Source organism: Camarhynchus parvulus, chromosome 22 (assembly GCF_901933205.1).
Source record: "Camarhynchus parvulus chromosome 22, STF_HiC, whole genome shotgun sequence".
In the NCBI taxonomy this organism is placed as follows: domain Eukaryota; kingdom Metazoa; phylum Chordata; class Aves; order Passeriformes; family Thraupidae; genus Camarhynchus; species Camarhynchus parvulus.
In genome coordinates, this window is record NC_044592.1 from 508,842 (window position 1) to 528,386 (window position 19,545).

A 19,545-nucleotide genomic window follows, 5' to 3' on the forward strand; every position below is an offset into this window, starting at 1 on the left:
GATCCATGGAGTGCTCAGCTCACACCACCTTTATTTTACACACAATCAAAAAGCACATGAAGAAACTATACCAAAAAAAGAAAAAAGGTGCATCAAGAACTTACCTCAGATGCTTAAACCACCCCAAAGTTATAACTAACCTTGAGTTTAAGGAAATCAAGCTGTTACTGTAGAAATACAAAGGAGGAATAAGAACCAGTGGAGTCCCACAGGAGCTGGAGTTCCACAGTTCTCCAGGGGGTTGTCTCTCCCTTGCAGTGCAATTTCTGTCGTCTTGTCTCAGTTGTTGTTACAAAAATGCTGCTTTGCCCCCAGGCTGGGAGATTCAGAGATGGTTGAGGGTCAGCAAAGGATGTGTTTGGGGGGAATTGCAGGATTCTCCCTCCTTTTCAAGTTGGTTTGACTCAGGTGAGTGATGTGAACTTTCAAGGCTCAAAATCCCAGAGCCATGAGGTTCAGAACTGGGATTATTTCCTGCAGATCCCTCTGGATCCAGCTCTAGGACAGCACTATATCCTTGGAGCAATGACCTGTAATTCCAGGGAAATACCACAGTGTGACTTTGGAGTCCTTTCTCACACCTCATGGCTTTCAGTGCGAATGTTGTGTCTGTTGCAGTAGGAGAAGATTCCTAGGGCTAGAGAAACAAATGAATTATTTTTCTTTATCATATTTTGTAGCTGGCAGAAGTAAAACTATTGTATGGAAAAATATATATATATATATATATCTATTTTCATAATCACTGTGTATAAAATCTCTTTGAACTTTCACTGAAGCACTATGGAATAATCACAGCATGTGGCACCATCATTCACAGCTGGATTTTAGGTACCTCTTTTGCCAGGACAGAGCTGTGGCAAGAGCCCTGTGCAGAATCTGCAGGTTCCAGCTAATTTAAGTTGCATTAATAAAAAGTGTGAAGGAAAAAAGTGGCTTGGTTGTCTTCATTTTAATAAAAACCCCAAATCTTATCCGGTTTCTGTGAGAAGAACAAGAATTTTTTAGTTTTAAGTATAAAATACCTGTTGGAAAAACAGCTGTGCTCATGGGGGTTCTGAGCCATCAATTGGGAGAATTGCATGGGATTGGTTTTGATTTGTCATTCCTCTCCAAGACTTCTCAGCCTTTTTGTCCCCACCCTTCATATTGGCTTAATAAAATAGTTGGAGGCAAAATAGTCAGAGAATCATGGAATATCCTGAGCTGGAAGGGCCCCAAGGATCCTAAAAGTCCAATTCCTGTGGATTCACCAGAAACCTGTGGAGAAAAAGTTGTTGGGAGCTGTTCAGGGCAGACTGATGAGAGCCAGGGTAAGTGGTGGTTAATGAGCTGCAGTTACTGGGCAAAGCTCTCTAAATGTCCAAACCAACTCTGCTTTTACCTTTAACCAACCCTCATTTTCTCAAGGCTCAGCGTGAAGGAAGGAGGCTCCAAACACAGGAGAATCCCTGGGTGCCTCCTCGTGCCTGCCAGAGCAGCAGGAACCCTCCTGCTCTGAACCTCACACTGCTGCTCTGAGCCCAGCACTGCTGCTCTGAGCCCAGCACTGCTGCTCTGAGCCCAGCATTTCTGCTCTGAGCCCAGCACTGCTGCTCTGAGCCTCACACTGCTGCTCTGAGCCCAGCACTGCTGCTCTGAGCCCAGCACTGCTGCTCTGAACCCAGCATTGCTGCTCTCCAGCATCTGCCGCCCAGCACTGCTGCTCTGAACCCAGCATTGCTGCTCTGAGCCCCACACTGCTGCTCTGAGCCCCACACTGCTGCTCTGAGCCCAGCACTGCTGCTCTGAGCCCAGCACTGCTGCTCTGAGCCCAACACTCCTGCACTGAGCCCAGCACTGCTGCTCTGAGCCCAGCACTGCTGCTCTGAGCCCAGCACTGCTGCTCTGAGCCCAGCACTGCTGCTCTGAGCCCAGCATTCTCTAGCCCACTGCTGCTCTGAGCCCAGCACTGCTGCTCTGAGCCCAGCATTGCTGCTCTGAGCCCCCTCTGAGCCCCACATGCACTGCTGCTGCTGAGCACTGCCCAGCACTGCTGCTCTGAGCCCAGCATTGCTGCTCTGAACCCAGCATTGCTGCTCTGAGCCCAGCACTGCTGCTCTGAGCCCAGCACTGCTGCTCTGAGCCCAGCACTGCTGCTCTGAGCCCAGCATTGCTGCTCTGAGCCTCACACTGCTGCTCTGAGCCCACCATTGCTGCTCTGAGCCCAGCACTGCTGCTCTGAGCCCAGCACTGCTGCTCTGAACCCAGCATTGCTGCTCTGAGCCCAGCACTGCTGCTCTGAACCCAGCACTGCTGCTCTGAACCCAGCATTGCTGCTCTGAGCCCAGCACTCCTGCTCTGAGCCCACATTTCTGCTCTGAGCCCAGCACTGCTGCTCTGAGCCCAGCTGTCCTCACAGTTTGAGCAGCTGAGCTGGAGCCCGGGGCTGGCTGCCCCTGCCAGGAGTGGGAGGAGCCCTGGGGCAGGAAGAGTGACTCTGCTAAGAGTCACCAAATCCTCCCTGAATTGTTGACTCACTGAATTACTGAATTACTGAATTACTTTAATCTATTAAACTCCCAGAGGTCATGGGAGCTGATGCACAGGTTGTTTGGCGAGCAGGGGACACGAGATATTCAGTGCACAGCAAGGCAGGGGAGCAGCCAGGTGGGGAAAAACACAATTTCTGCAGTCCAAAGTACTGAATTGAGCTCCTGCATGCAAACAAGTCTATCAATCTGCAGTGCACAAACCCTTGAGATTGGAAAATAGGGAATCATGGAATGGTTTGGGTTGGAAGAGTCCTTAAGGATCATTTCCATCAGTTCTATCCCCAAAAACTTGCACTGTCCCAGGCTGCTCCAAGCCCTGTCCAGCCTGGCCTTGGGCACTTCCAGGGATGCAGGGGCAGCCACAGCTGCTCTGGGAACTCCATCCCAGCCCCTCCCCATCCTCACAGGGAAGGAATTTCTCCTAATATAAACCCAAATTCTCTATTTCTTCCTGACCTAAACCTTCTCGGTCAGTTTAAACCCCTTCTTTGGGTTTAAACCCATTCCTCCTTGTCCCTGTCACTCCAGGCCCTTCTAGAAAGGATTTGGGGATCCTGTTCACACCAGAGACTCCATCCTGCCAGCAAAGTACATTTACAATCATGGACTCATCCAGGTTAATCCCACCTGGCCTTTTACAGAGCAAGGAACACCTGAAGTTAAATGTTAAGGAGGAGGATTTCAAACTGCTCTGGCCACTTGTGCTCCTGTTTGAGCACTCAAAGGTTCTTTCCTTCACGCCTGATACAAACGAAGATGGGCAGGAGGTGTTGCCTGGATCACAGATCCCCCATCCCTGAAGTGCCCAGGGCCAGGTTGGATGGGGCTTGGAGCACTCTGGGATAGGGGAAGGTGTCCCTGCCCATGGCAGGGTGGAAATAGATGAATTTAAGGTCTTTTCCAACCCAAAACATTCCAGGATTCTTCAAGACTGAGCTCAATTCCTCACCCATTTCACACCATCAACAGATTCAGACTCACCCAAGAACTTTTACTAAAGGAACCAGAACTCACTGGCAGAAAAGCTCCTGTATTTCCCAGCAGGATCATCTGGATCCCAATGTGGGATTTACAACCTCTTAAAAGGAAAGCTGCCACTTTTATGACTTTTAGAGAAAAGAGCTGGATTTAATTGCTGCACCGGGGTGTCCCAATTATGGGCTTTGCTTGTGCTGCATGACAGCCACTGTAACAGGAGCACCAAAATTGAGCTGGGAGGGACGAGTGGAAACGTCTCCTGCTGGGAACGGGGTGGCACTGGGGTTCTTGGCTATAAAAAGCGAGGTGAGAGCACATTTACAGACATTTTCCAGAGGAGAAGAGCTGGAGTTTCTCTACAACCTCACAGGCAGCAGGTAATGTGCTGGAACAACATCCCACATTCCCTTTTTATTTATCCAGTGCTTACAGATGCTCCTATTAAAAAAAAAAAAGGATTAGAAGAGCCTGCAAAGGGCAGGTTTTAAGGAGCAGGGACATCAGAGCAGAAACCAGCTGAACACATCTGCCAAGCACCACCAGGGAATGCAACCTTCGAGGTCCACACATGCCTGGAACTCAGAAATCCTAATTTAGATCTTCGGCCAAATTTTTCAGATGTCCAATCTCTTTCAAATGAGCTAATCCACACTGTGAGAGGCTGCAAATCCAGCTGGGGCTCCTGGCCAGGAGGGCCAGGTCAGAACTGGAGCAGGCTCAGGGAGGGATTTTTGGGGTGTCTGTGCAGGGCCAGGAGCTGGAATTCCATCATCCTTGGGAGCCCCTTCCAGCTCAGCACATTCCATGGTTCTGTGAGCCAGAAATGCCTCATTCCCCCTCTCTGCAAGGTGCAGCTGGAGCTGCAGGGCCTTTGTGAGCAGGCTTGTGGTGTTTTTGGTGTATTTTTGTCTCTCCAGGATGGAGAAGCCCGGGAGGATGGTGGCCACCGTCCTGCTGTGTGTGCTGGCCGTGGGGCTGGGCCTGGCTCAGCACTGGTCCTACGGCCTCCAGCCAGGGGGCAAGAGGAGCACCCAGGGCCTGCTGGGACCATTGCAGGAGGTGGGTCCTGGGCTGGGAAACAACCCTGGCCTGCCAAAAATGCAGCCACAAGGGTGACAGAGGCTTCCCTCTGCACCCATCCCTGTGCCTGTCCCCCAAACACCCCCAGATCTGGGGATGAACACATTGGTTGAAGGAGGATTTGCAAAAACAGGGGCGAGGTGACATTTGTCAGCCTGGCACAAAGAACAGCACTTTGCAGCTGGCAGAAGTAAAACTGTTGTATGGAGAAAAATAGATATATTTTCATAATCACTGTGGGTAAAATCTCTTTGAACTTTCACTGAATAATTTGGGCAGCCAGCTCCAAGGGAGAGATGGAGCTCTGAGGACCAGGTTAAATCTGATTTCATCCTCTCCCTAAATTGCAACCTTCTGATGGGTTATTTTATGACAATTCCTCCACTTCCCTTAACATTTTGGCAATTTGCACGTGGTGGATGCTCAGCAATTAAATGACAAAGCACCTGTGGAAGGTTGTGTGCAGCCGTGGTTTTCCCCTCTTTTCCAATCAATACTTCATTTCTTGTTCCTCCTCATCCTTCCAGCATCCTGGGGCTCGTGAGGAGAAGGTGAATGTCAGGTGTGCAGTGGGACACGCCACCACACAATTGCAGTGGTGTCGTTTCACCCTCATCTGTACCTGGGCTAGAGTTGCTTTTGGCAGAAAAATCTCCCTTCTCCCTTCCTGAAGGTTGTGTCACTTCCTCGTGTCACTTTTCCAATCCAGATTCCAAATGAAATGGAAAAATTAGAGGAGGTGCAGCAGAGTGAGTGCCCAGGCTCGTACCAGAATTCCAGGATCAGGGATCTGAAGGAAGCCATGGTGAGTAAATGTGATTTTTCTGTCACCACTGTGGGAAAATCTAAAGAAGATACAAGAGGGGAGGGGAAAAGGGGGCGGAGGAGGACGAGGGGGTGAAGTTCCGCTCACACGGGGAAATACTGGCTCTGATCTTATGATGGAATCCCAGGATGGTTTGGGTTGGAAGGGACCTAAAATCCACCTTGTCCCATGGGCAGGGACACCTCCCACTGGACCAGAATTGCCTGCAGAGATCCCTCCCTGTCCCCTGCACCGTTACAAACACGCCCCGGACATTCCCAGCACGGGGATCCCTCATTCCAGACCTCCCCTGGCAGCGACATTTCCCGCCTCAGTTAACCCAGACCGAGCCCAGCGCCCCGGCTCTGTCTGGGGATGTCCCTGTCCCTGTCCCAGGTCTGTCCCTGTCCCTGTCCCTGTCCCAGAGATGTCCCTGTCCCTGTCCCTGTCCCAGAGCTGTTCCTGCCCCAGCACCCCGAACTCCTGTCCCAGAGCCGTGCCTGTCCCACGTCTGTCCCTGCCTCACAGCTGTCCCTGTCTGAGGTCTGTCCCTGCTGCTGTCCCAGAGCTGTCCCTGTTCCTGTCCCTGTCCCTGTCCCTGTCCCTGTCTGTCCCTGGTCTGTCCCTGTCCCTGTCCAGGGCTGCAGGGCACAGCCAGATGGCAGCTGCTGCTCCCAGGGTCCCCAGGCTGGAAATGCATTTCCATTTAGCTGCTGCACAGCAGAACAGCACAGAGCTCACAGCTGAGTTCACTGACACACTGGGAGCCTTCTCAGGCACAAATGTGCTTTTTCATTAACCCAGCAGCACCTTGATGGGGCCAGATGGGCACCATTTCCTGGGCAGTGTCCCTGGGCCCTCCCAGAGCTCCAGCTCTGCTTCAAAGCTGAAGCCAAACCCCAAAGCTGTGAGTGCTCGAAAGCCTCTCGAGGCTCACCAAGGAGCCAGGCCTGGGAAAGGCTCATAAAATCAAGAACAGTAATGCAGAGCCTGAATTCCACTGGATTTTCATGCAGAAACTACCTAAATAAATATGATCTTAGCTCATCTTTAATCCTGTTTGTACTGAACATGTATTGGAATTGTGGCCCATGACTCCCAGCAGCACTGGAGCAGTGAAGAGCCAGCAGCAGTCATTTACTATGGTTAAGTATTTTTTTACTGCAAGAGGTGATGTTAGGCAGGAAAACACACCAGGATAATTCCCAGGATATTTGAAATGAGTCCCTTCTGGCTCACTGAGGGAAACTTGGCCTGTCTTGGCAGAGCTGAAAGGACCAAACCCCAGCAGAACCTGAGGTTTGCTCAGGAACTTCTCATTTCTTGCTGCTTAATAACACTGAAAACAAATGAGTTTTCCCACACCCAGATTTTCCAACCCAACACATTCCTGGTGTTGCTACAGGAATATTAAACAGGGAAAAAAAGGGGAGTGGCTGGAAATGTTCCACCCCATGGAAAAACTCCAGTTATCATCATTTCCTGGGGAAGGTGGGAGGCAGCACAAAATTCCCCCTCCCTGAGGCACCTCAGGGAACAAAGCCCCAGATATTCACCCCGTTCATCTCCATCCAAATCACCCCAGGGCTTCACCTCTGTGGTATTTTAGCACCTGAAAATTCCATCCTCAAGTCCTTTCTGCTCTTTAAACCCAGAATTTGGTGTGTGGTTACAGGAGAGGCTGGTGGAGGGAGAAGGCAGAAGAAAGAAGGTTTAAACATTTCCAAAGTGAAATGCAGCCAGAGTGAGGTTTCAAAAATGTGTTAAAATAAATTCCTCCTCAAATGGTCTTTGCTTGGATCAATATGTGAATAAATATTCTGACATTGCATTAAAACAGTGGAAAATTGTTGTGTGGATTATTTATGTAGAAGAGAACACATCCCAGTCCAGAGTGGGAGAGGCAGAGAAGGATCTGCTTTGGGTCCTGCAGGGACAAGTTGGATGTGACAACTTTTGTTTCACATGTCCAGACAAAACCATGGGCTCATCTCACTCCCCTCTGGGTGAAACAGCAAGGAAACTTTGATAAAATAATAAATTCCCTTTGGGAATTACCTCCCCTGTCTGCCAGTGGTCCATGGAAAAAAAGACTTTTACTGCTCTTTTTTTCTGGTTCAGTCATAAAAACGACATTTATTTTAAAAATGTATTTACAAACTTTACAACAATCATTACATTTAAAAACCCCACAAAAGTGTGTACACCTTGCTTTACAGATTTAGTGAATCATGTGGCATTTACCCAGAGAGCTGCAGTCCCTTCCCAAGCTCTCTCCAGAGCCACTTTAAAGCTGAATTTTTTACTGATTCAGTTGCAAAGGACTGAAAAAACCCCAAACATTTTATTTGCAGTCTGCAAAAGTGGATTTGCACTGAAACCACCAACCCAGGATCCCAGAACACACAAAAACTCCTTCCACAACACCCAAATCCTCCTGAGCTCCCAACAAACACATCCCAGGGTTTAGAGTGATGAAACCTTTGTAATACCACAGTGAGAAAAATGAATCAAACGTACATTGGGGTGAACTCTGCCTAAAAATACAAACCAGCACCACACGGACCTGAAAAATGGGTACAGGTGTGAACCTCCTTTGAGTAATCCCTGTAGTGCCCAAAGTGTCCTAAAAGTGCTTTAATTAATGTTCAGAGAGAAGAATCAGAGGAACCTCGTGCTTTTGAACAGCCATAAAATCACATTATTTGTTTATTTTTCCTCCCTGCTGTACTCTTTGGAAAAGCTTACCCTGGTCTACCACAGGATTTGGTCTGCAACAGTAAGAATAAGGTCAAGTTTTTAATGAAAACAAAAATAATCAAAAGAAGCTAGCAGAAGCAGGTCAGCAATGTTTTCAGTATATATAAAAAAATTAGTTAAATTACAGATTTAAAGTTATTATTTCCATTTACAATGGTAAAAATAAATAAGGAGAGGAAAATCTGGGGCATTGCCACTGCAAGTGCAGCTCAGTGTGAGCCTGGAGCAGACACTGGGCTGGGAGCAGGGGCTTTATGGGATCCGTGCTGGAGTTCTGAGCCTGCAGCTCACAGAGCTGCCCTCCCTGGAATCCCTGTCCTTGCCCAATCCAATAATCCACTGCAGGGCAAAGCTGCCCGCTCCCCTCTGCCCTGATGTGGATTACAGCCCGGCACATTTTTAAAGGAATTCATCACAGCATGACAAATTTTAATTAAAAGCTCCAGAAAACAAGCGTTGAGCACATTTCTCCAAAGGAGGAAAACTGAAATCCTCCAAGACGTGAAATTTCACAGCAGCTTTGAACAGCTTGGCTCTGAAATGGGATTAGGTTTTGTCTCCTCTGCAGAGTGGATGTTTTAACTTTGAGATTTGATTCAAAACCATGAATTGGGCAGAAATTGCTGTAATTTGTGGTGTGCAGGGATCACCATTATGGAATGTCCTCTTCCCATTTTAAACCCTCCAGCTGAAAACACATTCGAGGCATTTCCTAAAGCACCTAATGAACCTGAAGAGATGATTCTCATTTAAAAAAACAAGGCAGAGACACCTTAAATTGCCTCTGTAAATTAAATCTCACAGCTCAAGTCAGGCAGGTACCCAAGCAAAGAGCAAACACTTCACAAAATGAGGGTTCCAGTGGGATTTATCCCAAGAGTGGGCACTTAATTCCACTCATTTGAAATCAGGTGAATGCCCTGTTTTTCCTCACATACTTAAATGCCCAAATGCCTTTAAAAATCTGACACTTGGATGATTTTTTCCCCCAAAACTGACCCAAAGCCCTGAATCATTTGGGCACAGAACAGAAATTCCATCTTGCACCTCTGAGCCAGGGATGCCAACTTTTATCAGCCAGGTAAGAGAACTGGACACCAGTGTAGGGACACTGCCAAAAGGAGCAGGAGTGGGACAAGTTTAAAACTCTACAACATAAATAATGCTGAGAAGGGAAAAAAAAAAGAACCAAGTTTAGAAAGAACCAGATTTTAAAAAGAACCAAATTTAGAGTCCTTTCTGGCAAATTTGCAAGTGAAAATGCCCAAAATGTCCAGGGAAGGGAAGACTTGTTCTGAACTCTTTGGTGTGAGCTGCTCCTCTCCTCCCAGGTCAGGGGGTGCCCATCCCAAACTGGGCAGGCACAGGGAGGGAGAGGAGAAGCCTGTGAGCAGCAAACCCAGGTGAGGCTTAAGGTGAGAGGAGCAATCTCAAGGCAGGGCAGAGCTGAAGGTGGCAGCTGCTCTCACCCCTGGCAGCTGCACTGCCCAAGGAAGGGCAGGAAGGGAAGGAATAATTCACCACCACCATGCCAAAGATTCTGCTCAAAATGCTGGTCTGTAACTGCAAAAAATGCAGCCAGAGCCAAATCTGAGAGCAAAAAGCTGCTTAAAAATCAGCTGAAAAATTCTTCTCAAGGTCAGGCCTCCTCCTGTCAGCGTTTTCTGCACAGTTTTCCTTCTCCAGGAAAAAACCTGGATGCAAAAGGTACCTCCCGATGTTAAGGTTGTTAAAGCAGAACAGAAGGCTGAAAAAGAGGACTCCAAAGTCACTCAGAACCAAAACACCCAAACCTGACAGCTCAGTCTGTTTGCCCACACCAGGGAAACCATTCCTGGGATCCCTGCTCAGCCTCCCCTGCTCCTGCTGATTCACTCAGAGTTAAACCCAACCTGTGTGAGAAGCACCCAGCACTGAGGGCAGAGGGGGAGAGGCACTGCATTGACCCAGGTGCTGTTAGGATGCACTTCAGACAGCTCAGAGCACATCCTGTTCTGCCTGAAGCAGAACCCTCTGACAAAAAGCTGCTTTTGAAGGAACTTTCAGAGGATCCCGGGGTGGTGCAGTGCCAGGGAGGGGAGTGCACAGAACATGGAAGGGCAGGAAAACCCAGAGGTTTTCAAGTCAAGCCGTGTCTGTGTCCAGGAACACGAGGAGGAGCTGACAGGTCCCACAGTGCCCCAGAGAGGGCAGAAGCTGCCCAGGGTGTCCAGGGGGCTTCCCAAGAGCTCCCCTGAGGAGCAGCAGCCCGGAGCCAGCTGGAAGTGTGTGCAGCAATTGGGCTGGGGATGGATGGGATGTGACTGCAGTGCCACCTCCAGAGCAGCTCCAAGCTGGAGCTGACGGCACTCTGGGATGACTCTGGGGCAATCTGCTTCCAGCCCCTGCAGTCACACTGATGTCAAAAGAATTGGGAAGGACAAAAGAAAATGACAATTTCAGTCTGAGCAAAACCCTCCTGGGGGTGGTTTTTGTCGGGTTGGGTTTTGTTGGGTTTGGTTTTCCCTGAAAGAGCCTTTGCTGAGGAAACTTTTTACTAGGTTTAACAAACTTTGGTTTTTCAGTAAGGTCAGAAACCCATTTCAGTCAGGGGAGCACAATAATGGCCCGTGAGCCCCCAGCCCAACAGTAATTGTATTTCCTGCTGAGAGCAGGGTTTTAGTGGCTCCTCCCAACTCCTACAAGATAATCAGAAGCAAAATGACAGAATGAACAAACAAAATTATTTCCTGGAAGAGAAAGCAAAATCTTCATCAATATTGATGATAAATAAACAGGCCATGAGCTGTTTATGCAACTGGCAGCAGTAAAGTCCTGGCATCAGTGCAGGTGGTACCAGCCCTGGCATCAGTGCAGGTGGTGCCAGCCCTGGTATCAGTGCAGTGGTACCAGTCCTGGCATCAGTGCAGGTGGTGCCAGTCCAGCCCTGGTATCAATGCAGGTGGTACCAGCCCTGGTATCAGTGCAGTGGTGCCAGTCCTGGCATCAGTGCAGGTGGTGCCAGTCCAGCCCTGGTATCAATGCAGGTGGCACTAGTAGAGTCCTGGTACCAGTGCAGGTGGTACCAGTCCAGCCCTGGCATCAGTGCAGGTGGTGCCAGCCCTGGTATCAATGCAGGTGGTACCAGCCCTGGCATCAGTGCAGGTGGTGCCAGCCCTGGTATCAGTGCAGTGGTGCCAGTCCAGCCCTGGTATCAATGCAGGTGGTACCAGTAAAGTCCTGGTACCAGTGCAGTGGTGCCAGTGCAGCCCTGGCCAAAGTGCAGCCTCTGTCATCTCAAACATCCACAGGAGGGCTTTTCCCCCCCATTAAAAGCACAAAATGAGATCTTGTACCAAACCAAGCAGAGCTGGGCACAGCCCCTGAGCCCTGCAGTGATGCCACAGTGAGATCAGCCAGGATTCCCAGGGACACTGGGAGGAGCTGCTGGGATTGCAGCAGTGACCAGCCAGGACAGACAAGACCAGGAGGGAGAGGAATTGCAGCAGGGAGAGGTTGGATCAGTGTGTCAGCAGTGCACAGGCAAACACAGGGAGGGAGCCCAGTCCCAACCACATTTCCTGTGTGGGATTTCCCAGGAAAGCTCCAGGGCAGGGGTGGAGATGCCAGGCTGGCAGCAAATGAAGCACCACTGGGCTGGGCACTGCTGGGACCCCTCATGCTCAGGGCAGCCCCTGCTCCGAGGACACCACGCTGGATTTCCTGGTTTTGGGGGGTGGAGGGGGCGGTTTGGCCTCTCGCCTGCTGGGCAGCGCTGGAGCAACCTGAGGAGATGGAAACACAACAATAAATCCTGCTGATGAGTGGAAGGCATTCTGCTTCACCAAATGAGAAACCCAAAAGGTCCTGATGGCTCTTTCAGGAGCAAAGCCTGGAGCTCAGCCTCAGCTCCACGTGACAGGGCCAAGCAAGGACAGATCCCCAGGAGACACCAGCAGCTGAAATGTTTTAGTTGCTAGAGCATGCCTAGGACAGACTTTAATTGCTCCTGACCTGCAGCCCAACTTCAGCATTTACCCCTCCTTTTGGTGATCAGTAAAATGGCAACAAACCCATTTCCTTCCAGGTTTCAAAATTCAGTTTTTTTTCTCCTGCTGGCTGGATGAGCTGCCCCAAAAGGATGTAAAATGTGTTCCAATGAGAATGGCAAAACTTTACACCCTAAAATGGAAGCAAGGGCAGCTCTAATTAAACAAGCCACATCCTGCCTGCCTGCAGAGGGGCTTGGAGGGCATTTCTTGCTCTTGCAGAAAACTGCACTGAGGGGGGTATCATGATGTCTCTGCCTGTTTTAAGGGGCATCCTGTAAATAAATGAGATAGGAAAGGCCAGGAGAGGGAGGAGGCTGTGTGGTTCATCACTCCTCAGCCAAACCTCAACATTTCAGATTGTTTTATCCAAAAGAAGACAGACCCAACTTTACAGCACCAAACTAACAAACCCCTTCAGAAAACCCTTCCCAATCTCCCTTTCCAGCCCTGTGAATCCCTTCCCTCTGGCTGCCAGCCAAGGGGATGCTGCAGGCCAGGACATGGCAGTAATTAGTTTCCTTACAAGACCCAAGGGAAGGAGGCTCTTTTATTAATCCTCTTGATCCAGTGACTCCCACAGCACCCCTGGAGCTGGGATCTCTCTGCTGGGCACAGCAGCCACAGTCACTTCCAGCCAAATCAAGGGCAAAGAAGAAAAACTTCCCCTGATCCCATATTTCAAGGCTTTATTCCAGTGTCACAACACTGAATTAAGTGATGAGATGTTTTCTTGTCTTCCTGTGCTGCTGAAGTGGTTAAGTGTGACCCCTCTTCAAACTCTTTTTGGACAAATCCCAGTTTATCTCACTCAGGTACTCCCAAATCGCTCTGTAAACTGGACTGGGGAAGACACTCCCCCCTTTCAGGTAATTCCTGACAGGTTTTGGGAAGGCTCCATCCCTCTCTCAGTCACAACAGGATCTCTTCTCTGCTTCCCACTGCTAAGGAATTAGTCTGGCACCACCAGCACCTTCATTCCAGGGGCAGGTGAAACGATTCCGACACAAGATTTGCATGTCAGGGAATCCAAAGAGCCTGGAGACAGCCAGGTGTGAGAGAAACATCAGTGATGCAGCTCTGACAGAGGGGCAGTTTGGTATTCACTGACAGAGGGGCAGTTTGATATTCACTGACAGGGGGGCAGTTTGATAACCCTGCACTGACAGAGGGGCAGTTTGATATTCCTACACTGACAGAGGGGCAGTTTGATATTCACTGACAGAGGGGCAGTTTGATAACCCTGCACTGACAGAGGGGCAGTTTGGTATTCCTACACTGACAGAGGGGCAGTTTGATATTCACTGACAGAAGGGCAGTTTGATATCCTTGCACTGACAGAGGGGCAGTTTGGTATCCTTGCACTGACAGAGGGGCAGTTTGATATCCTTGCACTGACAGAGGGGCAGTTTGGTATCCTTGCACTGACAGAGGGGCAGTTTGATATCCTTGCACTGACAGAGGGGCAGTTTGGTATCCTTGCACTGACAGAGGGGCAGTTTGGTATCCACTGACAGAGGGGCAGTTTGATAACCCTGCACTGACAGAGGGGCAGTTTGGTATTCCTACACTGACAGAAGGGCAGTTTGATATCCTTGCACTGACAGAGGGGCAGTTTGGTATCCACTGACAGAGGGGCAGTTTGATAACCCTGCACTGACAGAGGGGCAGTTTGATATCCCTGCACTGATAAAGGGCCAGCTTGATATTCCTACAAGAAAATCACTCCATGGAATTGAGACAAAGGGCAGGATTTAAATGCAGGCTTTTAAAAGTCACTGATGGCTTGAAAAATCAGATTCTGCTGAGCTGAGGCTTAGAAGGAGACACTGGAGACCTCTGCAAAATGTGATTTCCCCCCACACTTCTTTTTCAGCCAAATTATTGCAGTATTTTAGGCTGATCATGTTTTTGAAGTTTTTGCTGCTGGTGTGTTTTCCATGTCTCTTCCCACTCCCACACATGCTTTCCTGACCAAGGACAACACAACTCCCACTTGGAAAAAAAAAATAATAAAGGCACTGCACTCCACTGCCTTCTCCTGAAGCAAAAAACCCTTTTTTCCTTCTTTTGTGGTTTCAGGGAGTGAAATGATGAGACAGGTTTCAAGCAGCACCGCCCTAAGATCAGCTTGGAACATTCCACTGGTGCCTCCTGCTGCAAGCTGCTCTCCAAAAGCTGTCAGCCCCCATTTCCTCACCTCCACAGAGTTCCTGGGGGTGCTGCTCTCGTAGGGTTTGCTTTTGGGGGGGGGGGGGGGTGGTGTGGCCAATCCATCAGCCTGCAAGGAGGGGGAGCCTGGCAACAAGAGAAGAAATAAAAAAAAAAAAGGAAAAATTAAAAACAAATAAGAAAAATAAAAAAAGAACAAATAAGAAAGGTGAAAAGGGAAATGGGGTTGCACACAGATTTGAAGGGAGATTCATTCAATGCCCTCTGGTTTCCATCTGTGAGCAGCTCCTGCTCCAGCACTGAGCCTGCCTGGATGTGCTGGGTCCCAGCTGAGTTCCCCTCCAGCTCCCAATGCCCTGAGGAGTTTCCCCTTCCCCAAAAGGCCCTGAGCTGCCCCAGGGAGCAGCAAACTCCTTCCACCAGCACATCTGGAGAGTTCCTGGGGCTGCCCCTCAGAACTCACTTTGATTTGAACTCCAGCTGATGGAGGAGATAAAACCCAAACTTCAGAAGGATTCCAGCAATTAAAGCCTTGCTAAGGAGAAGAGGTTTTACATTCCTTTCATGGATCTTTCTTCACTGAGTTCCTGAATTTGTTTCTGGTTGTCTGCCCAACTCATCCCCTGCCCTGGTAAAGATTTTTTTGTTTTCATCCTCTCATGACAACTTTATGCTGGTTTAGATCATTACCTGCACTGGATTCTGACTGGATACCCACAAAAAGTCAGTCAGGTCCTACCCAGGAACTTCTGTTCCTCTCAAAAAAGAGCAGCAGGAAGAAATGCAGCAGCCAGGGAGCTCTAGGGGTGGAACTGCCCAGGGAATTTTATTTTTACCTTAAGCCACATTTAAATGTGCTGCAGCATTAACTTACAGAACTTCCTGAATATACAAGAAAGGGCTTTTTTTCCCCTCTTCTTCTCCAGGATCAGATTATTGTACTGTTTTACATTCAGCATGTTTCTGAAACCTTTGAAATTATTAATTTTGTTAATTCTTGAAGATAAATTCCACCTCCTTCAGGTGGAACATTTACAGCTGAATGTCCAAGCTGCACAGCAAGCTCTCCTAGAACTCTGTGCCATGTGAGGGAGTTACTGCTCATTAATGAACACAACCCTCAGGGCTTGCATTGATAATCTAGGCACAGAGCTGCTCACAAACAGCCTGGGATCCCTGCAGGGCCCTCCTGGGATGCACTGGAGATGCTCCTGCAGGCCCGACTGGTGATTTACAGCCAGTTACACTGACTGCACTGCTGTTTGCTTCAGCGTTTAAAAACCTGCCCAAAATTCAGTCCTGGGACACGTGGGCTTGGAAGGACATTAAATCCCACCCAGTGCCACCCCTGCCATGGCAGGGACACCTCCCCCTGTCCCAGGGGCTCCAGCCTGGCCTTGGGCACCTCCAGGGATCCAGGGGCAGGCACAGCTCCCTGGGAATCCCATCCCAGCCCCTCCCCAACCTCCCAGGGAGGAATTTCCCCCCAGAATCCCATCTGACCCTGCCCTCTGGCAGTTTAAAACTGTTCCCCTGTCCCATCACTCCACAGCCCTGTGAAAAGCCCCTCCCCATCCTTCTTGACCAGGTCAATATGGGAGAAAACCAGAAAGGAACTGAGAAACCCAGAAACCATGCCCTGGAATTCCTGTTTTGCACTGCTTCAACAAGTGATGTGCAAGCCACAGATCTGCTCTTTGATACCACAGCCAAATTCTGTTCTCTGACAAAAATGATAACCCCTGTTTTCCTGGGAAACTGAGGCAGGGGGCACCTGGAATGCACTGGGGATAATAACTGCACTCCAGAGGCTGAACTGGGGCTCAGTTCCCACTGTTTGTGTTCTGTAAAATGGAACAACAACACTGACCTCCTGCAACATTTTTAATGTATTTCCGTGGAGTGAATATTGATGTTTGAGATTTCCCACAGCCCCGAGCTGCGATGTGACTCAGAGCAGCTCCTCCCTCCCTCCCCCAGCACCCACAGAGCCACTCCCACCCCACCCCACCGCAGCACTTACTCTGGGTCCGGGGGGTTTTGGGGGTGATGGGGGGAGGGCTGTGGGTGGGCTGCTGCAGCGAGGGGCCCTGCAGCAGGGTCAGCCTGGTGTCCCCCAACTGCAGACTCTTGGGCCTCTGGGCCCTCCCTGCTGGGCCCTGCTGGGAACAGAGAGAGACAGAGGTGAGCACAGCCAGGGGACAGCCAGGGAACTGTCACAAACACAGGGACACACAGGTGAGCACAGCCAGGGGACAGCCAGGGAACTGCCACAAACACAGGGACACACAGGTGAGCACAGCCAGGGGACAGCCAGGGAACTGCCACAAACACAGGGACACACAGGTGAGCACAGCCAGGTGACCCAGAGCTGTCACTGTGACACAAACACAGGCACAGAGGTGAACAGGAGTAAAGCCCTGCCCTGGCCTGGCTGTGTCACAGGCACCTCTGTGCTCCCAGGACACAGCCCAGCCTCCCCTGGGCTTCCTGAGCAGCACTAAACTGCTTTTAATGGTATTGTTACTGTATTAATTAACTGTATTCATTAAGGTGCATTAATTAGGAGGGAAGATGTCACACTGAAAAATTGCTGCAGGTCTGTGAATAAACTTTGGAGGGGAGTGAGGGTGAACTCTTTCCAAGCAATAAAAATAAAATTCTGGGTGCAGGTCAGGGCTGCTGGTATTCTCCAGTTCCTGAGGGCTGTGAAATGAGCCTATTTTAGGCTTTACAGAGCAAATCCTTTGCATTTGGGAATTTACATTCAGCTCCTTCCAGTGTCACACCCTTTGTGCTCTTCACTCAAATGAGGCCACCTCAGTGTGGCCCCAAAAGTGCAGTGCACAATACTGGGGTCCTTTTCAGTATTAGTTCATTGCTTCCCAGAGCAGGCTGTCACCCAAACACATCACTAAACTCTTTGTCAGAGGTCAGTTCTCCATTCCTGAGCAGTTCAGGATTTCTCTCTGCACAGAAGGGACCACACACACAAAGCCCAGGCAGTCTTTGCTTCCCTCTGCCTTTCCAGCTCCCAGACAGCTCAGTCCAGAGCTCCAGAAAATCCCTCTCTCCAGCTCCTGTCCTCACTGTGGAGCCATGGAGCACAGCAGCCATAAAAGCAGCTTTTCCTGAGGCAGGACTGGAACCTTGGATGGCTCCCTCCCTTCAGAGATACTGGGGATTTCATCCAACAGCAATTCCAGAGGCAGAGGGCCAGGCCTCCTGCAGCTCCAACATCCACAACCCCAATTTTCCTGGGCTGGAAATGCTGTCAGTCCCAGTGACAGCACCCTGGCACCACAGATCCCCTTCTTAGAAACACCCTGCAGTCTCCAAGTGCTGGCAGCATCCCTCAGAGCTGATGGGAATTCCTGAAAATGGATCAGCATCACCTGTTCCTGCCAGATTCAGCTGGGACTTGGGAGAGGAAAGGGAAACACAGGAATTTCTGTTTTCTTGTTACTGTGAAAAATGAGCCTCTGTTAAATCACATTAACAACCAAGTTCAGTGAGATGAGGAGCACTCAAATACCCAGGTGCCCAATTCTCTCAGCTTCAGAGTGTAGCACAGTTTTTACATCCCCCAGGGCAATATCCCAGGGTGCAACACAGTTTTTACATCCCCCAGGGCAATATTTCAACGTGTAACAGTTTTTACATCCTTCAGGACAATATCCCAGGGTTAGCACAGTTTTTACATCCATTCAGGACAATGTCCCAGGGTGTAGCACAGTTTTTATGTCCTTCAGGACAATATCCCAGGGTGTAGCACAGTTTTTGTGTCCTTCAGGACAATATCCCAGGGTTGTTTTTACGTCCTTCTACCATGTCCCAGGGTGTAGAATTTACATCCATCCCTGTCCTTGGGTGCACATTTTATGTCCTTCTGGACTTTCATTCAGTGTTTGTGTCCTTCAGGACAATATCTCAGGGCTGTACAGCTCTACCTGTGGGCTGAAACTCCTCCTTGTGCTTTGGGTGACACCTCTGACCCCACTGTGAGCCTTAAAGCCCCGCAGCCTCTGGTCTGCTCCTCATCCCAGCCCCCTCTGGGGCTGCACATTCTGGTTTATTCCTCATCAATGACCACCCTGCCCTCACAGGGGCTGCAGCAGAGCCCAGCCTGGCAGATTCAGCCTTCCAGAGCTGCCGACAGAACCACCAGAGCATCTTCTCCCAGCTGCCTGACCCATGCCAGGGTCTGGATCTGTGCAGTGCTGCTGCCTGAGAGCAGCTCCACATCTGGCTGGGCAGCTGGATCCCTGCCTGGCTGGGCAGGGGCTCCTTGCCCCAACCCAAACAGGGCTTGGCCATGGTGCTGAGGGCAGCCAGGGCTCAGCTCTGCTCAGCACCTCCTGGGCCTCCTGCTCCCAGGCTGCACCTCCAGCCAAGCTGCACTTGGGCCTGTGACAGGAATTTTCCAAATTAAGAAAGAGAATTACTCAGATGACTGAGGCCTGTTGGTATTTGAGCCCCTCCCAGTGTTTGATGAGCTCCCCCTGAGCAGCGTGGCTGAGAGCAATGGAAACACTCAGCTCCTGCTGTGATTTTATTACTGCTGTCATTACTGGGATGGGGCTTTTTACCATTTTGGAAGTCAGCTCTGCTTCTGGCTCCTTCTCCACAATAACCTGAGACTTGCTAATGCTCCACTCTTTCCTCTTGAGTTTGCTAATCCTGTTGTCACCATCTTCTTTCACAGGCAGCTCCTCAGCTCTGGAAGATGTGGATATTCTCCTCTCCAGGAGAGGCTCCAGGGTAGACCTGTGGCCCAAAAGAGTGAGAAAACATGAAACACGAGTCCATCAGACATGGCAAGGGCTGTCTCTTAAAAAGCTGTGATCTCTCACTTTGTGTAAGGGATTACTGTGAAAAAGTGAGGCAGGACCGTGGATTTTTCAGTGAGATTTGTGCTGTTACCTCGGGAATTCTGAGTGTGATGTGGTTTTTGTCCAAGGTAAAGGACAGAGGGAGACAGAGCTGCAGTTCCTGCTCAGCCATGAGTCTCACTGACCTGCACCACATCCACTGAACTCTGCTTATCCCAGTGTAAAGCCAATGTACAGACAAGTGACATCAGGGATGTCCCCAGGTGTGGCAGCTCCTTTAAGCCACACCATGGATGCAGCTGCAAACAGGGTGAAAACAAGTGCTGTGTGCCTTATTCCCCTCTTGGCTGACCAAA

General features: G+C 49.9%; 2 protein-coding genes across 2 annotated transcripts in view; one reads left to right on the plus strand and one right to left on the minus strand.

The window, feature by feature from the left end:
* Window positions 1–3,840: 3,840 nt before the first annotated feature.
* On the plus strand, window positions 3,841–7,228 carry GNRH1 (gonadotropin releasing hormone 1). Its single transcript, XM_030964295.1, has 4 exons — window positions 3,841–3,889; window positions 4,430–4,571; window positions 5,302–5,397; window positions 7,073–7,228. The coding sequence occupies exons 2-4, from the start codon at window positions 4,431–4,433 to the stop codon at window positions 7,112–7,114; spliced, it is 279 nt and encodes a 92-aa protein (XP_030820155.1). The 5' UTR covers window positions 3,841–3,889; window position 4,430; the 3' UTR covers window positions 7,115–7,228.
* A 4,440-nt stretch (window positions 7,229–11,668) lies between these two features.
* DOCK5 (dedicator of cytokinesis 5) overlaps window positions 11,669–19,545 on the minus strand; it is an 81,352-nt gene continuing 73,475 nt past the window's right edge. Inside the window, exons 49-52 of the mRNA XM_030964066.1 lie at window positions 18,947–19,124; window positions 16,381–16,516; window positions 14,386–14,483; window positions 11,669–11,921 (exon numbers count right to left, since the gene is read on the minus strand). Coding sequence (XP_030819926.1) covers window positions 11,820–11,921; window positions 14,386–14,483; window positions 16,381–16,516; window positions 18,947–19,124 — 514 coding nt within the window. The 3' untranslated portion in view covers window positions 11,669–11,819. The remainder of the gene's footprint in view (window positions 11,922–14,385; window positions 14,484–16,380; window positions 16,517–18,946; window positions 19,125–19,545) is intronic.